At 41.1% G+C, this 21937-nt stretch overlaps 1 protein-coding gene across 5 annotated transcripts in view; it reads left to right on the forward strand.

Moving 5' to 3' along the window:
- The first annotated feature begins 481 nt into the window (after positions 1 to 481).
- The window catches only part of rbfox2 (RNA binding fox-1 homolog 2), a 42753-nt gene continuing 21297 nt past the window's right edge, over positions 482 to 21937 (forward strand). For 4 of the 5 annotated variants that reach the window (XR_015866113.1, XM_088419210.1, XM_088419212.1 and 1 more), the window contains exons 1-2: positions 482 to 1403; positions 12688 to 12738. Coding sequence is in view for 4 of the 5 variants with exons in the window: in XM_088419210.1 (XP_088275336.1) it covers positions 1152 to 1403; positions 12688 to 12738 (303 nt within the window). In the remaining variant the exon portion in view is untranslated. Of the gene's footprint in view, positions 1404 to 12687; positions 12739 to 16482; positions 16869 to 21937 lie in introns of those variants that run through there. The other variant, XM_088419214.1, reaches the window with a different exon arrangement.

The raw sequence follows: 21937 nt of genomic DNA on the forward strand, positions 1-21937 counted from the left end.
TCATTTTAGTAATAAACTTCGCCCTGATTTTTATTCTTTTTTTTTTTCCTGCTCTCATTAGCCTCTCATGGTACCCTTTGACCACTGGGTGTCATCCAAGCAATAAAAATACCAGAGGAGCACAAGGCAATGCTGCATTACTCAACAGTGGGCCTAGATCCTCGGTTGCGTAAGAATTTAGGAGTTGTATTTTCTAAAGAAGAGCCACAGGGCATAAAAAACACAAGCTCTAAAATGACGAAAAACGGGAGTGCAAATGACAAAGAATCTAGTGCGAGAAGGGGGTCTCTAGTTTGAAAAGCGTCTGTGGACCATTAGTTCGACCCCCTCCGCCCCTCGCACAAATGTATGGAGGCACTGCGGCACATTGCGCACACTTGCGGGCAACGTGGCTCAGCGTTCAAAGGGAGGGCGGAAGACGGGAGGAGGGGAAAGACTCGCCAAGAGGGAGGGGAGGTCGGTTTCCTTTTTCCCCGAGAACAAGCCGCTGGAACATACCGGGAGAGGGAGAGAGAGAGAGAGAGAGAGAGAGAGAGAGAGAAGGGGGAGAGAGAGAAAAGGCACTCTTGACGGAGACAGGAACAACAACCGTGAAGGAAAAACAACCACGTCCGTCACCAGGCTTTTTTATGTGCGGGGGTGGGTGGGGGGGACACTTGCGGACTATTATGGGGGCAAGAGAGCGCTTCTGACCGGGCTCGACTTGCCGCGATCGTCCACTCTTGTGGCGCAAGTCTACGAGGAAACTGGCGACATGTTGAGGGGCTTTTTCGTCTTGAGGTTGCGGTAGGGTATTGTGCCTCCCAAACGAGCGGCTCTCATTGTAAAAACGAAGAAAAAAAGAGGCATATCCCTAATGGACATTTTTGCGGGAGGCAGCCTTTCGTTGTGATCGCTGCAGATTTATTTGGTTTGTCATCAGACATAGCATAGGCCTCTTTCGAAGGCGGCCTCATCGTAAATAGTAGGCGCTATATTTAAATAGCTTTGCCGTGCAAACTAGCGTTTATTCAGTGTGTGGTTGACAAGGGCTCATTCAAAGGTCTATGCATTTTTTAAATAGTTAATTTATCATTTCGTTACAAGCACAAAAGTGTGAAAACAACCGATAGCCTCAATAGAGGAGAAATTAGAACCATTTTTTGTTTTAAATGTTAATGTCGACCGACGTTGCATCTATCATGCTGCCCGTGTCCCGCGGACTTCTGGAGCGGGATCGAGATCTTGACGCCCTGGCCGGACTGCACCCCAGCGCCGGCGGTGCTCCTGCTGCTCTCCGGGGAATGAAGCGAGGAGACCCGGAGCCCGATGGGCAGACGGCGGCCTCGCTGGTCGATTCGACGGGGGCTGAGTGCAAGCGCCCCCGAATGGATGGCTCGGGGGGGATCGTCGAGGTCGGACAGGTAAGAAGACGCTCGGGCTATTATTGGTCCTTTTGCTCGGGCTTGCTTTTGTTTGTCTCGGATGTAAGGGGGCACAATTGGGCCAAGTTCGCAAACAAAGCTGGAAACCTCTACACATGTGCTGCTGGGGCATTGAAAAATAACTGCGCAAAATACATTTAAGTCAGCTGCGCTCACTGAGCAGACATGTAATTCTAAAACGGACATTAATGTCATTGTTTGTATACAATCAAGAATGTCTACAATCTGCACACCTTAAAGTAATATTAGGTTTATTTTGGTATTTTCTGCATCAAAAAGTTAATATTTTGTATACATTACATTTGAGACTTATGATTTTTCCCCTGTACAATTAATACATTTAAAAACACTTGCTTCTTGACTGAAAATGACATCACATGTGCTCAAGGCTCAGCAAACCACCAATCACAGCTCACCTGTTTTTCTGGGTTTGGTCATGTGACCTTCACAAACTATGCCGTGATTGGTTGCTACCGCAGCCTTAAACACATGTCATTTTCAGTCAACAGCAAGTGCAAAATGTTTTAAAGCTATTAGTTGTACTCGACAAACAATTATCAAGCTAACTATAAACAAAGCATAAACTTTTTACTCCTGCAAAAGATGGAAACAGTTTGGTAACCCACAATTAGAACTTGAAAAAAAAATCCCCCTTGGCATTAAAGTTTTAGAGAGCAAGTACGAGTCAATGTTTACTTGCGATCTTTAAGGGTTGTGTAAACAGGGGGAGATAGTTGAGGTAAATAAAGACCAACAGTTTTATAGGAGACCAGGGACATCACTGTCTGACTGATTTCCTACCCGTTTTTACTAGGGACGGACGAGACTTTGTGCAACCAGATCTTGCGATATTAAAATGTCAAAAGTTATCACGTCTCTGTACAGCATTTTGGTTTTTTTGTTTTTTCTTTTGGGCAGTTTTTTTTGGCAATGGTGTACACGTGAGAATGTTTGTTACATGACAGTAAAACACAGCCAATTGTGGTAGGACTAACAAAATTAACATTACTAAACCAAGTAACATGAACACAAATGCTTGTATTTGGACCAGAGCTTTTATTTTGAAGTTGTTCCCGGAGAGCATGTCATGACGACAGCTGACTTTATACAACACAACCAGTTGCTTGGGAGAGTCATGAGTCATGACTATACGAGCAACTCAACCTTGTCCTGAAATCACATTCAATCTCAAATTCAGGGCGCTAAAATAACAAATTGCACTGACATTTTAGTGCACAGTGCCTGTTGCTAGTATTTAGCACAGCCTCTTGCATAAATTAGGCGCAAGCTCACAGCACTCAGGTGCTCTATATTTGCTGGGGAGAGCAGCCAGGTTACCTTTTAAATGCAGTTAAAGAGGCGCAAATTACTCACTTTGATGCGGACAGCCTAACAATTGCCATTGATACAACCTAGACTGACTCAAAATTGGGTTCTGATGTCACTTCATCTTGATTTTATGAGGAGTTGTCACAAAAAAATGTTGATTATCAAAACAGTCAGAATAGTTGGTCTTTCATTTTTAAGTGTCAATGTGTTAATTGTTCTGTGTTTAGATTTGTTTTTCACCAAGCAAAAATACATCTTTCTAATTAATTTAATTAAAACCCAAAGTCTCAACATCTGCAGCCCTGCAGGGAAAATACAGGATGAGGCAATTACTTTCAAATTATCTGTGGCCATATTTTGGTTTTCCAGTTGAAGAAAAGGATGGTAAAATAACACTGAAAAATAATAGGCCATACACCGCAGCTAACAACATTTTGTTAAAACTATTCAGCTTTAGGAAAGATCTCAGCTGTAGCGTCCCTTTTTATTTGCGTTTGACATTTGCACCCTAGATCGTTAATTTCGTTGCTCAGGAAAAAGAAAACATTTTGAAAGGCGTTTCCACCTTCAGGCATTTTAGGCATTAATCTATATTACCCATTTTTCTATGTTAAAAATTGCAATAGAAATATTCCATATTCCAAATTTTGCAAAAGTCGCATCTCTTCTCGTTCTTGTGGACTGAATCTCGTCTCGTGGGATTTTCGTCCCGTCCCCAGTGTTTACCCATCGCTACACTTTCACCACCCTCCAGTGTTGCTCTGATCAGCAAATCCATTGACCTATTTTTCCTTGGTGTTCGCGTGTTGTCAATTTGTACTGTGAAACGGTCAAGTATGTCTCTGATAGAGGTTTGCGGTAAAGCGAGAGGATGCTTTGCTCATCATTGTGGTATATTATGTATGCGGGAGTGCTACATGAGGTCAGAGAAAGCTATTTGCCTGCCATTGGAAACGTCTGTAATTGAAGTTAAGTGGTGTGTTTTCTCCTGCTTGGGAAACGAAATGGCTGGTGTTTCATGCGCCCCTGCCGCCAGTGAGTGCTGTCAGTAACATAAACGCACTTTCAAGTAGATGCGCGTGGATGAGAGAATGTTTGTGTGGGAGAGGGGAGAAGCACAGATCAATAGTCTCTAAAATGTATTGAACGTGAGCTTGTTGGACAGTCCGGAAATGAGAGCTGGTAGAGTGGAGAGAGGGCAAGAGAAGGCCACCCTCTATGGCTGCCTCTCTCTGAACAGATTTACCCTATCACTGGCAGTAAAGAGGCTTTGTTTCCAGCTAATGGGATCACATCTCATACTGGAGGGAGCTTTATAACCATACTGATCCCTGAAATCCTTATCTAAGACAGAGCATTCACACAACACCGTGCTGTTGTACACAAAAATAAGTGATGTGTGCATCAAAGTCATGCTAAGTTTTAGACACATCTTGCACTGGGTACTTTACCATCGTGTGCATACTGCACAGCGGTGCACTTGTACTAATCAGATGTAGGCCGAAGGCCAGCGCTCACAATTTGTACACTTTGATCAAATTAAAGTGGAAGTAATGTTATATGTGCCCCCATTAGCTTCAACCAGTGCTTCTCAAATGGTGGGGCGGGCCCCTCTGGAGGGGAGCGAGGTGACGCCAGGTGGGACGCGGATGACCCCAGGGAAAATATGTTTTTGGTTTTTTTTTTTTCATGTGAAGTGTAATTGCAATAAAATAAGAATATTCATCTTTTTTTCTTTGTTTGTTTTTTTTTAGTTTCAGGCACTTTGATGCACTTGTTTTTTTTTCAGTTTTAGACTAAGCTTTAACCTGAAAACACTGAAAAAAAAATAATTAACAATTGTTGAAAGTTGATTTATATTGTTATTTTTTTCTTTTGTTTATGTTTAAAAAAAGGGTACAGTTTTGGGTGGACTTATACAATTTTTATTGATAATAAACTTATTTATAGTCAGTGCGGGGAGGGAGGGGGGGCAATTTCCTCTTTCCTAGGGGGCTTTGCCAAAATATAATTGAGAAAAACTGGCTTAAACCAAGGTTATTTTAGATAACAATAACTAACGAAATAACAACAGATAAAATTAAGAAAACATTTTCATTAACAACGTAAATGCTTGTTAAAAATGATAACTGAAGCTACATTTAATGATTACAAATGAAAGTGTTCTTTTTATCCTGTTGACAAACAAATGAATACATAGCCACTTTTTGAAAGTCTGTTTGGTTAATATTCAAGCCTCAAATTGGGTTGGACGTGATCAGTATTCTTTTAATTTAGTTTGAGCACTCAAAAGTCATGGCAATGGGAATACATGTAGTTCTGCAAAGGTAAACATGCCAGGAATTTAGAGAGGAAAATAATACCCTAAACTTCCATCCTCGCTGAATATGTTTCTAATACTTGCCTTCCCAGTGCCTGTTTGAGCCGCTCCATCCTTTCTTCATTTATTGCTGGCACAAGCCAGGAGTTTGAACTCTGACCTCTAAGTGAAGCCAACACAAAAAGGATGTGGTTGCAATTAAGAGCAATCTATTTGGCCTTCTGCGATAATGAGATTGTTCCTGGTTGGCTCTTTTATCGGAAAGGGGAGATGTGATTTTGTTGTTTGAGTGGCAACGTGACATCAAGTCATTGCCATGTTTTGATTTGTGCTAGTCAACTTTTTTTCAATGATGTACTCCCTGTGAAATATTTTGTCCAGCCAAGTAGCACCAAACCAGTGCTAAACATTTTGAGATGAAAACAAAAGTACTCTTTCACGCGGTGATGTCATCCGTGTCGTCATTCATTAAAATGTTTAACTACTTAAGTATTGGTATCGCTAAGCGTATTTTATTCAAGACCTCCAGAAGGTAGCTCATCTAACGTCAACATCTGTTTTATTTCCGGTTTATCTGCTGGAAAACCGTGTCACCCAACGAGCATCCTTATAATACTTTACCAAAAACAAACAAGGGTTTGCAAACAAGTCATAACACATAAGGTGTCTTGTGTTCCAATTAATTTGCTCTTAATTTGAAAAGAAAATAATGTTCCTCTCACAGCATTAAAAAGCCATAACTTATTTTTGCAGATACCATCACAAATCCTGTTAAAATCTCTCATACCTCCTGAAGTGCTTGTATCGATGGCATGAATCAGAATGATGGCACACTGCAGGGCAAAATGCTTTAATTCAGATTTTATTTAATGTGATATCAGATTTTTTTTTTAATTTTGTGAGGTAGTTCATATTTCCATCTATATGACAGCCCTAAACTGTCCTGCATCCGCATTGAGGTGATGTCACCGAGAGTGGACGCTCTTCCCGTATTTCTCGGAAAGTACTTGGTGATGTTGAAATGGCTCTCACAAAATATTTTCAATCTGTTAATTTTAAGGAGTAAATTAACGAGGCGAAGGGTGAGGTTTTCTGATTTTGTGCAGTGCCAGCACCGTTTGACTCAATTGCTCCAAGCGAGTGGTTCACTCGGTTCAAGCAGGAGAAAGAAACAGAGAGACAAAATGCACCTCGCTCTCCTTTCATTGAATAGTCTTCGCTTCTTCTGCTATTGTTGCTTTGGTTTTTCCAATCTGCTCCTGCCTTTTTGAGCACAGAACTGTGACGTTTGTCGCTTGTTTTGTTAAGTGTGAGTGGGATAAATGCGATCTGGCCTTTAAGAAGTGCATGTCAAAATATATGTATCAGATATAGTCCCAGATTCCCAAGTGGCCTGGGTCGCATTTTAAAAAATCCTATCTATATCCTTCACACTGCCATCAAAAGATCAGATACAGGTCGGAGAGTTAAAATAAATAAATAAATCAGAATTGGGTTACTTTAGGCTGCAGAGTGAACCTAACCTTACATCTCCTTAAGGGTATTCATAACACCAACCCTGCATCGGCATCCTTACTCTGCTACTGGCCAATGTTGAGATGAGGTTGTCGCTTTCAATATCCGTCCAGCATGTTGCTCACTGTCCCATGTTTGTTGTCACTCTGCATAGGAATTAGGCCATGTGCGCTCCCTCTCTCTCTTTTGCTTTCCGTCTCGGTTGCTAACATAATAAGGTCTTGCCTGAGATGACAGCTCTGAAGACAAATTATTTGATTGGGACATTAATGTACAAGGATCTCTCCTCTGTATTCTTATCTTGGCAGCCTCAGCAAGCAAAAAATAATCTTGCAAATAAGGTTGTCTTTTCTTTTTCTGTTTTTCTTTTTTTGTCATTAATAACCAAAAGAGATCAGGTGATATTTGAATAGACAAATGTGAAAGTAAATGAGTGAATGTTCTGTGCTCATGTTTCTAAGCCAGTGTCACATTGAGTATCACAATGCTGACTGAAGTCCTGCATGGATGTAGGCCTTAGTTGACATACTGTTTTTCAATCAACATAACTAATTAAGACTAAATCGATAGCGCAGTTTACAGTTATCCACTACAGGTAGGACACATATGACGTCACGGGGGGGCTGTATGAGAGCTGGAAGTCATATCAAAAGACTCACCGACTTGCACATCGTTCTAATTTGTATGTGATTGTAAATATTTTAAGAAGATTGTGGCTTATCTAGATGAGGCAGTCCAAAAAAAAAAAAAGTTTGAAGTTGAAGCTATTCGTCCAAATGATCCATCCATTCATCCATTTTCTGAAGCTGCTTGTCCTCACAAGGGTCGCAGGCTTGTTGATGCCTATCCCAGCAGGCTTTGGGCAGGAGGCGGGGAACACCCTGAACTGGTTGCCAGCCAATCGCAGGGCAAACCGACTCAAACAACCATTTACGCACCCAATCACACCTAAGGACAATTTAGTATGTCCAATTCACCTGCCATGCATGTTCTTGGATTGTGGGAGGAAGCCGGAGTGCCTGGAGTGAACCCAAGCAGGCTTGGGGAGAACATGAAAACTCCACACAGGAAGGCTGGAGGGAAGGTGGATTTGAACTCGGGTCCTTGATCTGTGAAATGGACGTTCTAGACACTGCGTCACCAAGCTGCGCGATTATATATACCTCTAAATCAATGTAGTAACGATCTGTTTTAGTGCGTTTGCACTTTCGTCAAGCGCTGCCTTATTGCCTCATTGTTGTCAACAACGAGGCTGCGTGGGTAATTTTTTCAGCGGACTTTGACGGATTATGAAAAGGAGAATACGGCTTGACTTGTCTCCTTCAGCCCTTGGACGTGTGCTTGAAGAAGCAGGCATGGATGTCGGCAGGTGGGTGGAGAAACAGCGAAGGGCAACCTTTCACGCTCTGATCTCACAACAGTTATCACTTGATCGGCAAATCAACTCTGAAGACCGCCATTTCAAACAATTTGGACCGGTCTGAAGATGACTACTTGTGGAAGAGTAACAAGGATGTTTGCGAAAATCACGATCAAGAAGGAGGTACGTCCGGGATTTAGGTAGGAGGAGCTATTTGGCGTGTCAGATAGTGATGATGACTTTGAAGGCTTTTAGAGGGCTTTTAGATGAATTCTCATTCAACTGTGATAAAAAAATTGAGCATTGAAACTTCAAATCGTTACATTGTTGCAACATTCGTTTCAATATTTGTAATATGGTGAACAAGGGTGTGAGAAGAAGCTTTTGAGGAATATCTGTTGCTGGACTCCATAAATGTGGATTCAATAGCTTTCCAACTGCCAAAGTATACCAAAGTGTATAATTGTATTATGAATTGTAAAATAGTTAAAATGCGTTTTTTGATTGTGATATTTGTGACCTGGTCTGGCTATACTGGTCAATTTCAAATAATGATGAAAATAGAAGACTGAAGTACTTTACTCTATAATGTGACAACAGCACAGCGCCCTAGTGCTGTATATACAAAATTAAGACAGGAAAAAGTGCACTTTTTTTCTCTTCTTAATTTTGTGAAAAATAGTCTTCCTAAAAGTCAAATTCTCCACTATTTAGCTTTAGTAGTGCTACTTACAAAACACGTTTGGGGAATTGTATTTATTTGGTTCTAAACAGTTTACTTCTAGCAGCTGTGAAAATCCACTTAAGATTCTTCCAACATTTTCTCAAACAAGTGAGTAGAAGTGTGTTTGTTGTGAAAACGTTAGAAGTATTTGGCGTAGACTCAAGTAAAATAAACTTGAGGTCACTGTTTGCAGACTATGCAGTGCTTTGCAGATAAAACACATGCACTCTCTCTGCCGAGTGTGTGGCATGGCCCGCTTTAGCAGTCATGCAGGATGACTATCAGAACAGTCAAATATAGTTCTTAAAAGCGCAGCATTCCCAAGACACGATAGGAATAGATATGAGTTCTACAACCAAATTAGATGCTTCGCAGGAATTTGCACAGCAACCACCTGAGAGGAACAGGGGTCATATGTTCAAGGTGTTAGTGAAGCTAGGAGAAAAGACGGTGGAAAGGACAAGTTGGGGGTAAATCAGCTTCTCTTTACAACACATCCGCATAATGCGCTGCCTTTTTTTCCTGGTCATTACTATCACTTTGGCTTTTTAAAATAGTTTGTTTTATTTTATTTTTCTAACATAGGTAAATGTCTGGATACATACAGTAGTTCTTCTTTGGATAGAGCACTGGAGGTGAATGTCACCATGAGTCACATAACCCTTTTAAGAAACTTTTAAAATCATATTCTTGCTGAGAAATGGTGCATTAAGCGCTTTAACTGAGCAGACTGCAACAAAATTAAAAATCGAATGTGCAAGTGTAGAGCCAGTCTCATTTTTCAGCTAGAGCTGATATCTTTCCTAAATACTCAATAGTTTAACAAAATGCATACAGCTCCTGTTAACTGTGTTGTATTTACCATCCTTTTAGTCAACTGGAAAACCAAAATATTGCCACAATCATTTTGAAAGTTATCTGAGCAACTAGTATTTCTCCTGTAGGGCTGCAGCTATTCAGAGTATTATTCAAATGAAATGCGCTGAACATTGTACAATAAAATGTCAACATAATTGAGTGTTTGTTTGTTTTTTCAGCGCCTCAAAGTGGCGATTTTAATGTGACTTCAGGACAAGCTTGTTTTGTGTGTATCGAGTCACGACGTGTGACTCTGCTGCTGTAACAGGCTGTGTGATATAAAGCAGTTGTCACAACTTACTTTCTGTTAACAACTTCAAAATACAGTGAAAGCATTTGTGTCAAAAAACAACCGGTTGTGTCCATATATTATTTGGTATTGTAATCTTTAGATTAAAGTTGTACCCAAATTGATGGTGTTTCCCTGTCAGAGCAGTAACAAGCATTGAATTCTTCCATGTACTCCATTGCCAAAAAAAGTGCCACAAAAAAAAAATACATTGTGTTGTGTAGGGATTAGAAATCTTGTGACATCATAATCTCTCAAATTGTATGAGAACGCACACCTCCTTATCAGTTCAATATCACAATTGCTTAGTCCATGCAAGATTTTTCGGTGTGAAAACCTTTTGACAAGAGTCCTCATATGTTGAAAACAAGGCATTCTGCCACTTACGGTGATGGAGGAAGACATACTTCTATCAATGTATCTATTTCTCTCTGCAAATCTGTAAGTCTGTGTTATCACTCAGTTTTGGAAAAATGAATTATCTACATATTTATTGATTTTTCACAGGGAAATAAAGCTCTCTTTTTTTAGCTGCATCAAAACTGCATAACTGCAGTAAGTACAATGTCTATTTCTTGTGTAATTTGCAAGCAACTGTTATTGAGACTGACTGATACAGACTCCATCTCGTCCCCCTCTTCATTCCTCCTGGAAATCAAGCACATGATTCCACTCATGTATGAGTCATTGTTTTTGCTCCCTCGGTTTCCTCCTGTATTTCTGGCTCAGGTTGTCTCATTTCAATTCCAAATGTTGAGCATTTTGAGAATATCCACAACCTCATACTTCTCCGTCGGTCCTTTTGATTATTTATAATCTGTATTCTTATTTTGATCTTTTGGCCTGGCTTCAAAATAAGGTTATACTTAATTTATATTATTCAAGCCTCTAAAAGGTGTTTCATTATTTAGGGCTTCTGCCTTCCAAAGCCAGTTCACTAAGTGCATTTTTGGCTCTGAAACGCTCTGACAATTTTTTCAGTCACAGAGCCACTTCCTGTTCCACCAGCTAAAGCTCCTGCATTGGGAAAGACATGCTCAGTTTTTAGTGAAATGGCCCCTTGGGGCTTCAGTGTGAGATGGCTACAGTACTAATCAGCCCAACTCAAGCTGTGATGTGCACAGACCAAAGTGTTTCCCTTGGGGCAAAGCAGGCAAAGGGACATTAGTTCCAGAAAGAAAGATGACAGAGGAAGGACAGAAGCGAGGAAGGGTTGTGTTTTCATCTAACGAAATGAAGAGAATCTTTTCCCTCCAAAGTGTTGTTTGATGCAAGCCTTTCTTGTGCTGTACATTAGTATACAGTAAATGCCAGAACAATGTTATAAGGGTTGAAGGATTGATTGAAATCCTGCTCGGTATTTGGCCTCAAACAAACATGTTTTAGATTTGAATGTCAGTAATTAATGTGTAAACTAGACAGCGAAATCGATTGTACATGCTTTTTTTTTTTTAAAAATATAAATTCCTTACGTCGATGAAGACTTGTTTTTCATTCCCGATCAAGCTGCATGCGCTTGTAGGGTATCATTAGCGCCACACAATCGGGCTGAGCAGAAAATTGATCGACAGTCAATGAAGAAATCGATAATCCGGCCCATAGACTGAATTGGCAGTGGTTGTAATGCAAAGCCGTCTGAGTCATCTCTATAATCATCTTTGTACTGTATGTACAGTCAATACAAAACCGGGACAGAGACCACAGTGGAGGCTTTATAACCGTTCACTGTACTGTCTATCACCAATAAACTTCACAACCTACTTAGAATTAAATAGATGCTCTTAAATCTGCCCACCATTCATGTTTTGCCCACTGGCTTCCATTTACCTCCAAGAGCCTTTGTAAGCAGACAAAAGATGCTGCAAAGTGGAAAGATTGGAACCATCAGATAAAAATATTTACATACACGATGCAGTCAGCGCTTAATGGCTACATTCATTTGAAAATATCACAAAAAAGTCTATTAGACATTTGTTTACCTGGCAATGTCATTTGGGACAGTAAATGCAAAAGGCATCTCAAAATGCATGGTTAAACTGCTACCGCTGCTCTTCAATTTCTATAAATAAAAAGTACTCTGAAAATGGAGAAAATGCATGCCGAGAGCAGTTATGCGGAAGTATGTCATTCTGTTTGTGCTGAACTTTTCAACAAAAGCTACATTTGCTGTGGTAATATTGCAATTGGTCTGGTGATGCTACTAAGATATTTGAATCATTCATTCAGCTTTTAACATGGCAGACTTTAACAGTATGCATGTTTTTTCCTACCACTTCAACTCATTAGAAGGTTAAAAATTGTTCATAGTTGGGCTGTGTAAGCTCATCTTAACATTATAAAACCAAAAATGAAATGACAGGCAGTGTAAAGCAAGTCCAAACAGCTGTAATGTGCCTTAAGGGGCGTGGCCTTGTGAATGATGATCGTAACATAGCATGTTTGTCTTTATATGGGCATTTGGACGTGAGTTTTAACGTACCTTACAAGGTTCGCAAATTCCTCTGTGGAAAAAAAAATGTGCGTTCTTGTGAAGGTTGAATGTTTAATTCACATTGCACATTCGCTGTAGGAGTAGTCATGTCAAGAGGAAGCGGAGAGAAACCCATGTGGGTCATGTAAGTTGTATGAATAGGAGCCTTTTGGCTACAGGGGGTGTAAAACAAGTCCTTGAGTAATACGTATACTGTACTTAAAAACATATGTGAAGATTTTTTCTATCTTGTAGTCATATATTTATGTTAGTTTAATGCGCCTCGACATGCCAAAAAAGCCGCTCCGACTTAACGTTACACGCTACAAAGGCCAACTTTAAAATGAATATTTTTTTTTGTTCTCTAAACATTTAATGTCTGTTTTTATTTCTTTCAGAATAATGACCCTCTGACCCTTGGCTACCATGGGTACTCATCCCACAGTCAGGTAAGCATCCAGTTATATCAAACATAAACTAAAATACACCCTTTTTTCACAACTGAAAATCATAATCTTTACGTTAACCTGAATGAAACTTAAAACCACGTGGTGATACAAGGTAGTATGTGATGACAAACTGTACTGTATTTCACAGCTTTAACAATATCCAACACACAACATTCCCCATTGCTCTCCTCTATTTATTATAATTTTGACTTTACTTTACCTGTATTATACATTTTATTACGAGAACATCCTTGAATAAAACTACAGCATGCAAATGATTGAAGAGTAAGTGTGTTTGTGTTCGTAAAGCAGCAGTCTGTTTTCTTATGTTTCTATTAGCCTACTCGCTGTTATTAGACTGCTCAGTTGATATAGTTAATCCTTCGATCATCCGCCATTCATCCACTCATCCTCTGATGCTCTACCCATAATCCCATCCTCCCTCCCCCTCCCTCTGCCATCCTCCCAAACCTCTGGCTGCGCTTCATCCTCATCTTAAGCCTTTACTCGAAACCTCCTTGTTTGTATGATTTCTCTGTGGGGCTGCTGAGATTATTCACATGGCTGGCAGCCAATTAGCCACTTTTCATTTTTTGCTGCATAGTGATGAGATGATATTACTTTGAACCATTTCCCCTCTAATGATGATGTTCGAATGAGAATAATGATGAAGGCAAAAGCGTTGCCTGCTGCGAACTACATACGTGTGATAAATTATGAAAAATCATGAATAAGTAAGTGGAGCGACTGTGGCATCCACACAGCGCAGAATAGCAACTGGATGCGAATTACAAGAAAAACACCAATGGGAGACAGATATCAAAATCCAACGGATCTTTCAACATTCACAACAGAGTGGTGAGTGCAAATGGAAATTTGGAGGCCATGCACGTTAAGTCTTCCATGTGCTGTAGTGAGATGAGAAGTGTCACGTGTGAGTAGAATGGACCGCAAAAAAACAAAAAGAAACATAGTTTACATTAAAAACAATAATATGGGCACATAACCAACAAATGTCAATATTATGATATGTAATCTAAAATGATTCCCTCAATCTATTGTATGGTCTATATTACTCCATATGTGGAAAATGTGCCTGTTCAATGAAACCCAACGACAATATACTTGCAAGAATTGAAGAAAGACATGCACAATCTACAGCTAGTCCCATGACAAGATTTGCCACAAATGATGCTTTGTCAAAATATCTTTTTGGAGTTGACGTTTAACCGGGTATTATTTCATTTTATTTGTGTGTTTTCCTGATATATTTCCTGTAGAGATCTTGTAAAAACTGCCTTCAAATCAAAGTAAACGTAACTCTTCACCCCTTTTATTTAATCTGTCAACCAGGGAAGTTGTTCTCTAATTGGTACATGAAGTTTCATGTAAAAATATGTACCAATAAGCAGATACAAGTCAAAATTCCACTGAGTTCTCCAAGTGACTGCGACATTTCAAATGGCTTCACTTTCCTAAAATATTCTGTAAACCAGCGGTCCCCAACCACCGGTCGGTGGACCGGTAGTGGTCCGTGGATCAACTGGTACCGGGCCATGTGGGCTGCACCCGACATAATGTTTTGGAAATGATTTAGTTCAACAGGTCATATGTTTGTGCTTGATCTTTGTTTTTTGGTGCCGCTTCTGGCCGCTGTTGTTATTACATACATAGTGAGAAGGATGATGTGGGTTTTTGAGGTGTGGTGATAAAAAGGTTGGGGGCCTCTGCTGTAATCCACGTGTCACGTTGCTCAAATTTCATAACTTCTAGTTAAGTGGAATTAAGTTGCCGCAACACACCTAATGATTTTTCACTACACACTGAGGAGTTGGAACTCTGTGATTTAATAATGAACATAATGAACATTCTGGAAAAAAACAGCTTCCCCCTAAAATAGATCTTGTGCTGTGCAGGGACGAGACATTTTGTGGTGTTCTGCTATTATCTTGTCATGCTAGATCTTGTACCATCCCTGTAAGTTAGTAATTCAAGTGGTCGAGTGATTTTGCTAAAACATTTGCTAATGCTATATTCTATTGCTAGGTTGGTTTGCAAGTTCAACAGTTATAAACAAGTAAATACACTCATCGTTTTTATTTTTGCTAACACAACATTGAAGTGTAATTACTGAAGTGTAAAACATTCCATCTCGGGCTTTCCTTTATGTAACCTAAAGCCAGTTTACTTTTGAGACACTGAAGTGCCAACTAGCCGTTGATGGCGCCAAAAGCCTATGAGGAAGACAAGGATGGCGTGCAGGAGATGTTCCCACATTGCAGAGGACCTTTTTTACAAACTCACAATGTTGCAATGGCAGCCACAGACAAAAAACAAACAAAAAAAAATCAACAAAAGGCTAGCTATCACAAGGATTATTTCCAATTTAAAAAAAAATAAATAAATAAAATGGCTTATCACAGGCACACTTAAGCAGAAAACACTTTGCAAAGACCGGCTCCATTTAATGTCTTGGTCTACCACCTTGTGGCTGATGGCTGATGGTATTTGTGCAATTAAAACTCATTGACTTAGTCTTTGTAGTTTGCAGGCTTTCATTACAGACTTTATTAGCACACATGGTGCTTCAGGAAAAAAGAAAGTTGTGAATTTCCCCCCCAAAAAACAGTAGGGCTCTATTATCCCAAAAATGTAACTTGCAAACAATTTATAGTGGCCTAGTTTTAGGTGTTCAAATTAGAGAGGCCAGTTAAGCATGAACCATGGCCAATCTCATGTCAAGAAGCAGCTGCAGAGTAATACTAACAGAGTTATTGACCTTGTTGTAGTAAACTCAAGTAACATTGTTTTGTGATTTTAAAGACATCTCTACATGTGTAATGTGCATATAACAGTCAAGTTATTTTTACAGTCCTTAATCACCACTGGGTCCTAAAGGGATTCAGAAGTTGAAAATCACAAATTCATAATATGTAGGTGTGAACTAAATGGTAGTTTGTATTTGTTGACAGTAAATAGTAATCGCTACCATGCTAATGCTGATTGTAATTGGGAAGGTTATGCATAGGCACTTTTTTTTGGTCTCTAATAATTCATGTGTAAAAGAAAATAAACAGCATATTTAGATCCACTTCAAATCACGTTCAACCTTAGTAATGAAAAAAATAAATATTTTTCAAAAATGGGGGAGGGGTGGGTCGATTATTTGATTATGTATTTGATTATTATTGATTATTCGACAGAATAATCAGTTGGGTATTAGATTATATTTTGAAAAAGTAAAATAGTGACAGACGTACTCTCTATCTTAAATTTTTTAAATGTAGTTCAAATCCACAAACAAACCGGTTAATTAGCTGGTTGATTAGTATCCCCAAAACTTTGTTTGAAAGCATAATCTATACCCTGCTAGTTGAAAAATAAAACCTGGGGACTGCAATTGACGTATAATATTGCTTGTGGCGCAACCCTAGCATGGCGTTATTCTTGAATATATTGCATTCAATGTTGCTTTCCGCTTTTGCCAGCAAATGGTGTTTTTCCAGGTTTTAGTGTCTATTCTGTGGAGAGAGAGTAGAGGGATCTCTCTCCCGCTGGTGCCATCAGTCCCAGTTAACTCACCTACTTGGAGAAGGAGAATGTTGGTACAGCGAGAGAAAGGTTAGTGGGACTACGATGGAAAGCTGAGGGGAGGGGCAAGTTGCAGGTGTGACAGACTCAGGGGGGTGGGGTTGTTTTAGGGGTGGTTAGGTTGTCTCTGGGTGAGAGAGGAGACAGAAAAGATGAGCAGGCAAGGGCACAGCAGCAAAACAGAAGGCTGCGCGTAGAGAGAAAAGAGGGCGCGAGTGGGAGAGAGAAAGACAAGAGTGAGAGGCGAGGGAGAGAAAGTGACAGGGACAGAGGCTGGAGGAAGAGGAGGAGGCAGCGAAGGAGGAGGAGGGGGGAAGCTGTCAGGGCAGACCCAGCGAGCGGGGGCAGAGAGAGGGAGATTTTGAATCCGCCAGACAGACTAGAAGAGACTGAGCTGGTGAGGTGACACGGGCTCGGCAGAGGGAGCGCGAGCCAGGCAGCGTGACAAGAGGAAAGGAGTGAGAGAGGAGGAGGAGAGACGACGGTGTGGTGCTGCTCACAATACGATGATGGGACTCTACTATCCTTCCGTATTGTCGGTGAGTGTTTATCCTCCCTGCTGCCCGTGCCTGTGTGCCGATGCTTGATGACTCTCTTTGCGAGTCGGCGCGACTGTCATCAAGCATGAAGTGCTGATTAATGACTAGCGGACGTGGACTCCACTTGACCCTTTCACTCCAGCGCTCTGTTCGTTTCATTCGCTGCCATGACCGCGACGCCCACGTCCAAAGTTGCCTTTTTGAAATGTTTGCGATGCTGAAACGCGCGAGTGGCGATGGATGGTAACGCTGTTGTTGTGGCATCTGTTCCGCCGCCCAGAGCTAGAAGCGCACGCAATGTGAACATCAGAGCAGCTCCTGCCAGAAATTATTCTGCCATGTATTATGTATGCTCAGAGGAATCTATGCGATCGGTACAGCGCAGTTGGCTGGAAGCTGCGGATCTTCTCGCTGATAAACTCCGCACGAGGCTGCCGGGCTCCGAAAGCAATAAGGGGGAAGCAAAGTGGTCTTTATGGCCCCTGCAGCTGTCTGTGTACATCACTCTTGCCTATGAGCAAAAGGGACAGGTGTCCACAGAACAGTTGCTCTCCCCTCTGGCTCACGGCACCTCTTCAATAACGTGGTGCGTGCTTGACTTAAAAAAAAAAAAAAAAAAAAAGTTGGAAGTGTTCATATCATTTCATTTGCTGTCTGTTCGAACCCGGTGTGCGTTTCCTAATTCGGTTTCTCATCGCGTGTGCGATCCTCTTTCAGCTCTACCTTGCTCTCTTTACTGTTTGACCTCTTTTCTCCCTCCTCCCGCTTTCCCCGGGGCCCTGGCAGCTGTTATCTCAATGTTTTCCTTTAAGAGCCCCTGGAAGAGGGGGGATGGGCCACACAAAAGGAGAGAATAAGAGAGAGAGAAGAGAAATTGATTATTTGGGAAAAGGTGACGGGACACCCCTGGCAAGGGAAGCCTGCCGGAAGATGAGGCTGACATTATGCGGGGATGACTTGCTCGGGATATAGTAGGCTACAAGCTAGTTTGCTCCTTTTGAGACCTGTATTGTTTTTGTTTTAAATGCTGACTTGGCAATTTTGTTTGTAATATACCGGTGCAATCCAACAAAATGCGATTTGCCTTTTTGTGCCCGAACTTAAAGTAGGTGAGTGGCTGCACTGCTGAAATATTTTCTCAAGCCCCACCTATGCCCTCAAGCTTGGGAGAGACTCCTACCTGCTGCAAACACACGCAGAGCCAAGTGTACATCAACACCCCCCCCACACACGCACGCAGACACACTTCCTCCACCTCCAAATCTTCTTATCGATTCTTCGCAGGGTTAATAATAATGGTCTTTAAATGATCCCAATGAGCCATGTTGCCGTGGCAACTGGGATGAGTCATTCATTTTGCACAGATAGTTAGATGGTTCGAGGCGTGAGGGAGACCATCAAGCTCACCGCTGTTAGATAAACACCTTTGCTCTTTGTCTTTTTTTTTTTTTTTTTTTTGAAAGGCGAGGGAATTGGCCGTGGTTGCCACGGTGCTGCATAAACGCTTCTGCCTCCTTTGCAGCAATTTGCTCTCTAATTGCTCCGAAAGCGCTCGTAGTGAGGCATCTGCGCGCCTTTGAAATGGATCGGGGTTGCCCTCGCTGACTTATCGCACGGTGTCAGTGAGAACAGTGCTCCGTCGATCGTTTGTGCACCCATTTCAAGCAAAGCGGGGTAATGTGCTAATATTTTTATATCGAAAGAAGACTATGTGTATAACTGTGTGTTTCGAAAGAGATGAGCGGAGATGTCAGTTTGTTTGTTCACCTGCGCTATGTTTGTTTTGAGGTGGCGTGCCACTATTAATAAGGACTAAATGAAGACAAATAATGTCACTGGTCCTTTTTGTTTTGTTGTGTTTACCATTCATACGTTGCTGCAGTGGAGCCCAGCGGACCATTGATACAGACAGAGGCGGGGGCAGCTGAACTCTGTGATGGGGGTGTGTACGGGCCTGCACACATTTACAGTAGGAGAAGGGGGGTTTTTCCAGACTTCAACCCTTAAAAGGGAAGAAACCGGGGGCGGGTAGGGAGGGGTTTGTTTGATGAACAGAAATGGTGCCCTATAAGGAGAGGGAGAAGACTGCGGGAGGGCGGGCCGAGATGTGGCTGAAATGCTGTTGCTATGAGGCAAATGAGCTTGATTGACTCGAATGGGGGCGGCACGTATGCGAGGGTCCCGTCTGGATTTTATGAAGCGTAAAGAAGCGAATTGGCGAGTGGGAGGAAAGGGAGAACAGCGGCATAAGGGGGGAGGAGGAAGAGTGATGTAGGATGGGGGTGATGTGGGATGGAATAATTAAATAAGTGGGTGTCTCCTGGCTCATCGGAATGCCGCAGACACATTGTAAATGGTTTTCCAGCTGTTTGCGGACTCGGTAGCTACGCCGTAGAGTCAAAGGGCAAAATGTGAAGTTAACCCTTTGTAGGGCACCGCCGACATATTGGAAATACAACCTTTCAACAAAAGATGATTTTAATGTTTATTTTTTTAATCTATAATATTTATTTACTTGGTTGGAAAACCACATTGTTCTATTCTCTTATATTGTGATTGAGCTAGGGAAGGTATCTATGTAGTTTTTAAATAATCATTACTGTAACTATCAATGGCCTTATTCTGTTTAAAGCAGGGGGCTTCAATTCTGGTCCTCGAGGGTCGGTGTCCTGCATGTTTTATGTCACCCCTGCTGCAAGACACCTGATTTAAATGCTCAGGATGGTTATCTAGCTTCTGCAGACCTTGCTGGTTGTCTGATCATTTGAAGGCGCGTTGCAGCCGGAAAACATACAAAACACGAGAACGGTCCTTGAGGACTGAAGACCCCTGGTTTAAAGTATATGTCAAGATGTGTAGGGAGCATGGTGACAATCTGTGAATTTGCAAACATAATTATTCGTTAACCTTTACAGTGAGTGGAACTTTACTCCATTCACTTTCCACCATTTGATGCACACATTTGCATTCCAATATCATAGAAAGGAGTTCATTTAGTTCAATTATTAAATTCAAAATGTGAAACGTACACTTTTGTGTAGACCGTCATTCTGATAGTATAATCACATTTTTAAGTTGACATCTTTTTTTTGTTTTTCCTGTCAGCTCAAGAAATAAAAATATTCAATCATTTCATTTTTTTAATATGACTGCTTCCAACTAGATGGTGCTTGCACCTAGCAGTAGTTGAGGCCTCCATAATGAGATGATTTAGGGCTATACAAATAAAATTTGATTGATTGATTTGAAAACCCTGATTAGGCTTGCATTTACCCTGAGAGGTGTAAAGGAGGGATAGCAAACACTGTCAGCTGTATAAATAATGTGACATTATACCACACAAGCGAGAAGTGTGGTGTGTAATTGTACTACTATGCAAATAAAATAAATGCAACGTAGTCCTGTGCACCTATTGACACAACTGAATACTCCTTTGCACGTAGTGCACCTTTTTTTTTTTTTACTTCGCCATTGTCAATTGAGAAAGGTCATACACTTCTCTGCTGACCAATCATTCAACTGCAATGCTTACTCCAAAAATTATTGGAAGTCCTACCCTTTGGAAGTGAGAGTGTGTACATTTCAGCTCGGATGGCTTGTGCCCTTTACTGAACAGTGTAGTGTAGTAGAAATGAGGGAAAATTCCATTTTGTAGGTCAACAGGCGTATCTAACCTCTGTTGGTATTGTTGGATTGTGATTTTTGGGCAGCTCATAAAGGCAGAGATTAATTGCTTTTATTTGAATATCCTTAGACTCTTCATTGGGTTACTAAATAAGCCAAAAACTACATGGTGTTCCAAAATGTTTGACCCCATTTCGTAGGCCAATAATTTTGACAATTTTTGTTGGAATGACCTCAAATTTTCACAGCTTGTGTCGAAAGGTTTCATGCTTTTGTATATAACGTTTGGCAGTTCTATTTTTTCAGGAAGAAATGCAGTTCACTTCAAAAGAAAAGGCATTTTGCGTGTTAGAGTATGCTCAGACTCAGTCACCGAAGACAGTGCAGCATGCCTTCTTCACAAGTTTTGCAAAGAAGGCACCAACTACAAAACAAATTTGGACTTGGCACCATAAATTTCAAGAAAAGGGCTGCTTATGCAAACCTAAATCACCAAGACGGTGAAGAGTATTTAGTTTCATTAAAATCCATCAAGTAGTTTCCGATATATGGGCATTTAGAATGGGGTCAACCACTTTGGAACACCCTGTATTATTTTGGATACTTTGCCTATTTATCTAAACATGAGCCAGTAAAATAAGTCAAATCTTTAATCAGGTTGAATTGGGATTATATGCTAAGAGCCCACTCAAGTAAGACCCTCAAATGTCATTCTTCACATTAAATGACCCAGTGCTGTCTTATCTTTTGCCGTGTCATCCTCTGCACTGCACTCGTCATCCCGTCGTGGAGCCCTGACTTCGGCGCACGAGCGTATTTTATAACATGCTTCCTTGCTGTTAACTGACCCAAAAGTAAGCCAGCTACAGCTAGCGGTCTGAGTTTGCCGGATCAGGGCATACACTTACACAACCCTTAATGCCCTAACGCCAGCGGAGTGTATGCACATGTCGATATTCACCCTAGATGGACACAAAGAAAGCATGCTCAAATCTGAGTGCTGACACAGATGCCCACTGTAAAAAATTCACTCAACAAGAATGGCCTTTTTATCCTGCCGTCTATGGTATAGCTTTATTCAGCGGATGTGAATCACAAAGGCCATTCAACAGTCCACCCCAAAAAGGCTTGTAACTTGATGGGTCGAGAATATTTTTTTTCAAGAGGAATACACTATCTTTATGGCCGGTGGGTTGTTGACTTTGTGCTGCAGGTATGCGCTGCTGGGATGCGGCGTAAACGCTTGTCATAAGAAAAAGCCGATTCCCAAACAAAAACACGAGGCTTTCTTTATCTTGTCTCCTCGATTCTATTTTGGTATCGCTGAAAGAACATCCATAGCCTGGACTGTCCATTCTCTTCCTCTCATCCAAGAGCGTTGGCTTATGTTTGCGCAGCAGCTTTCAAAAATCCCTTATCACGCTACATAATACATAGCGATGCGG

This window comes from Hippichthys cyanospilos, chromosome 7, assembly GCF_059441005.1.
Source record: "Hippichthys cyanospilos isolate Australia breed blue-spotted pipefish chromosome 7, RoL_Hcya_1.0, whole genome shotgun sequence".
NCBI lineage: Eukaryota > Metazoa > Chordata > Actinopteri > Syngnathiformes > Syngnathidae > Hippichthys > Hippichthys cyanospilos.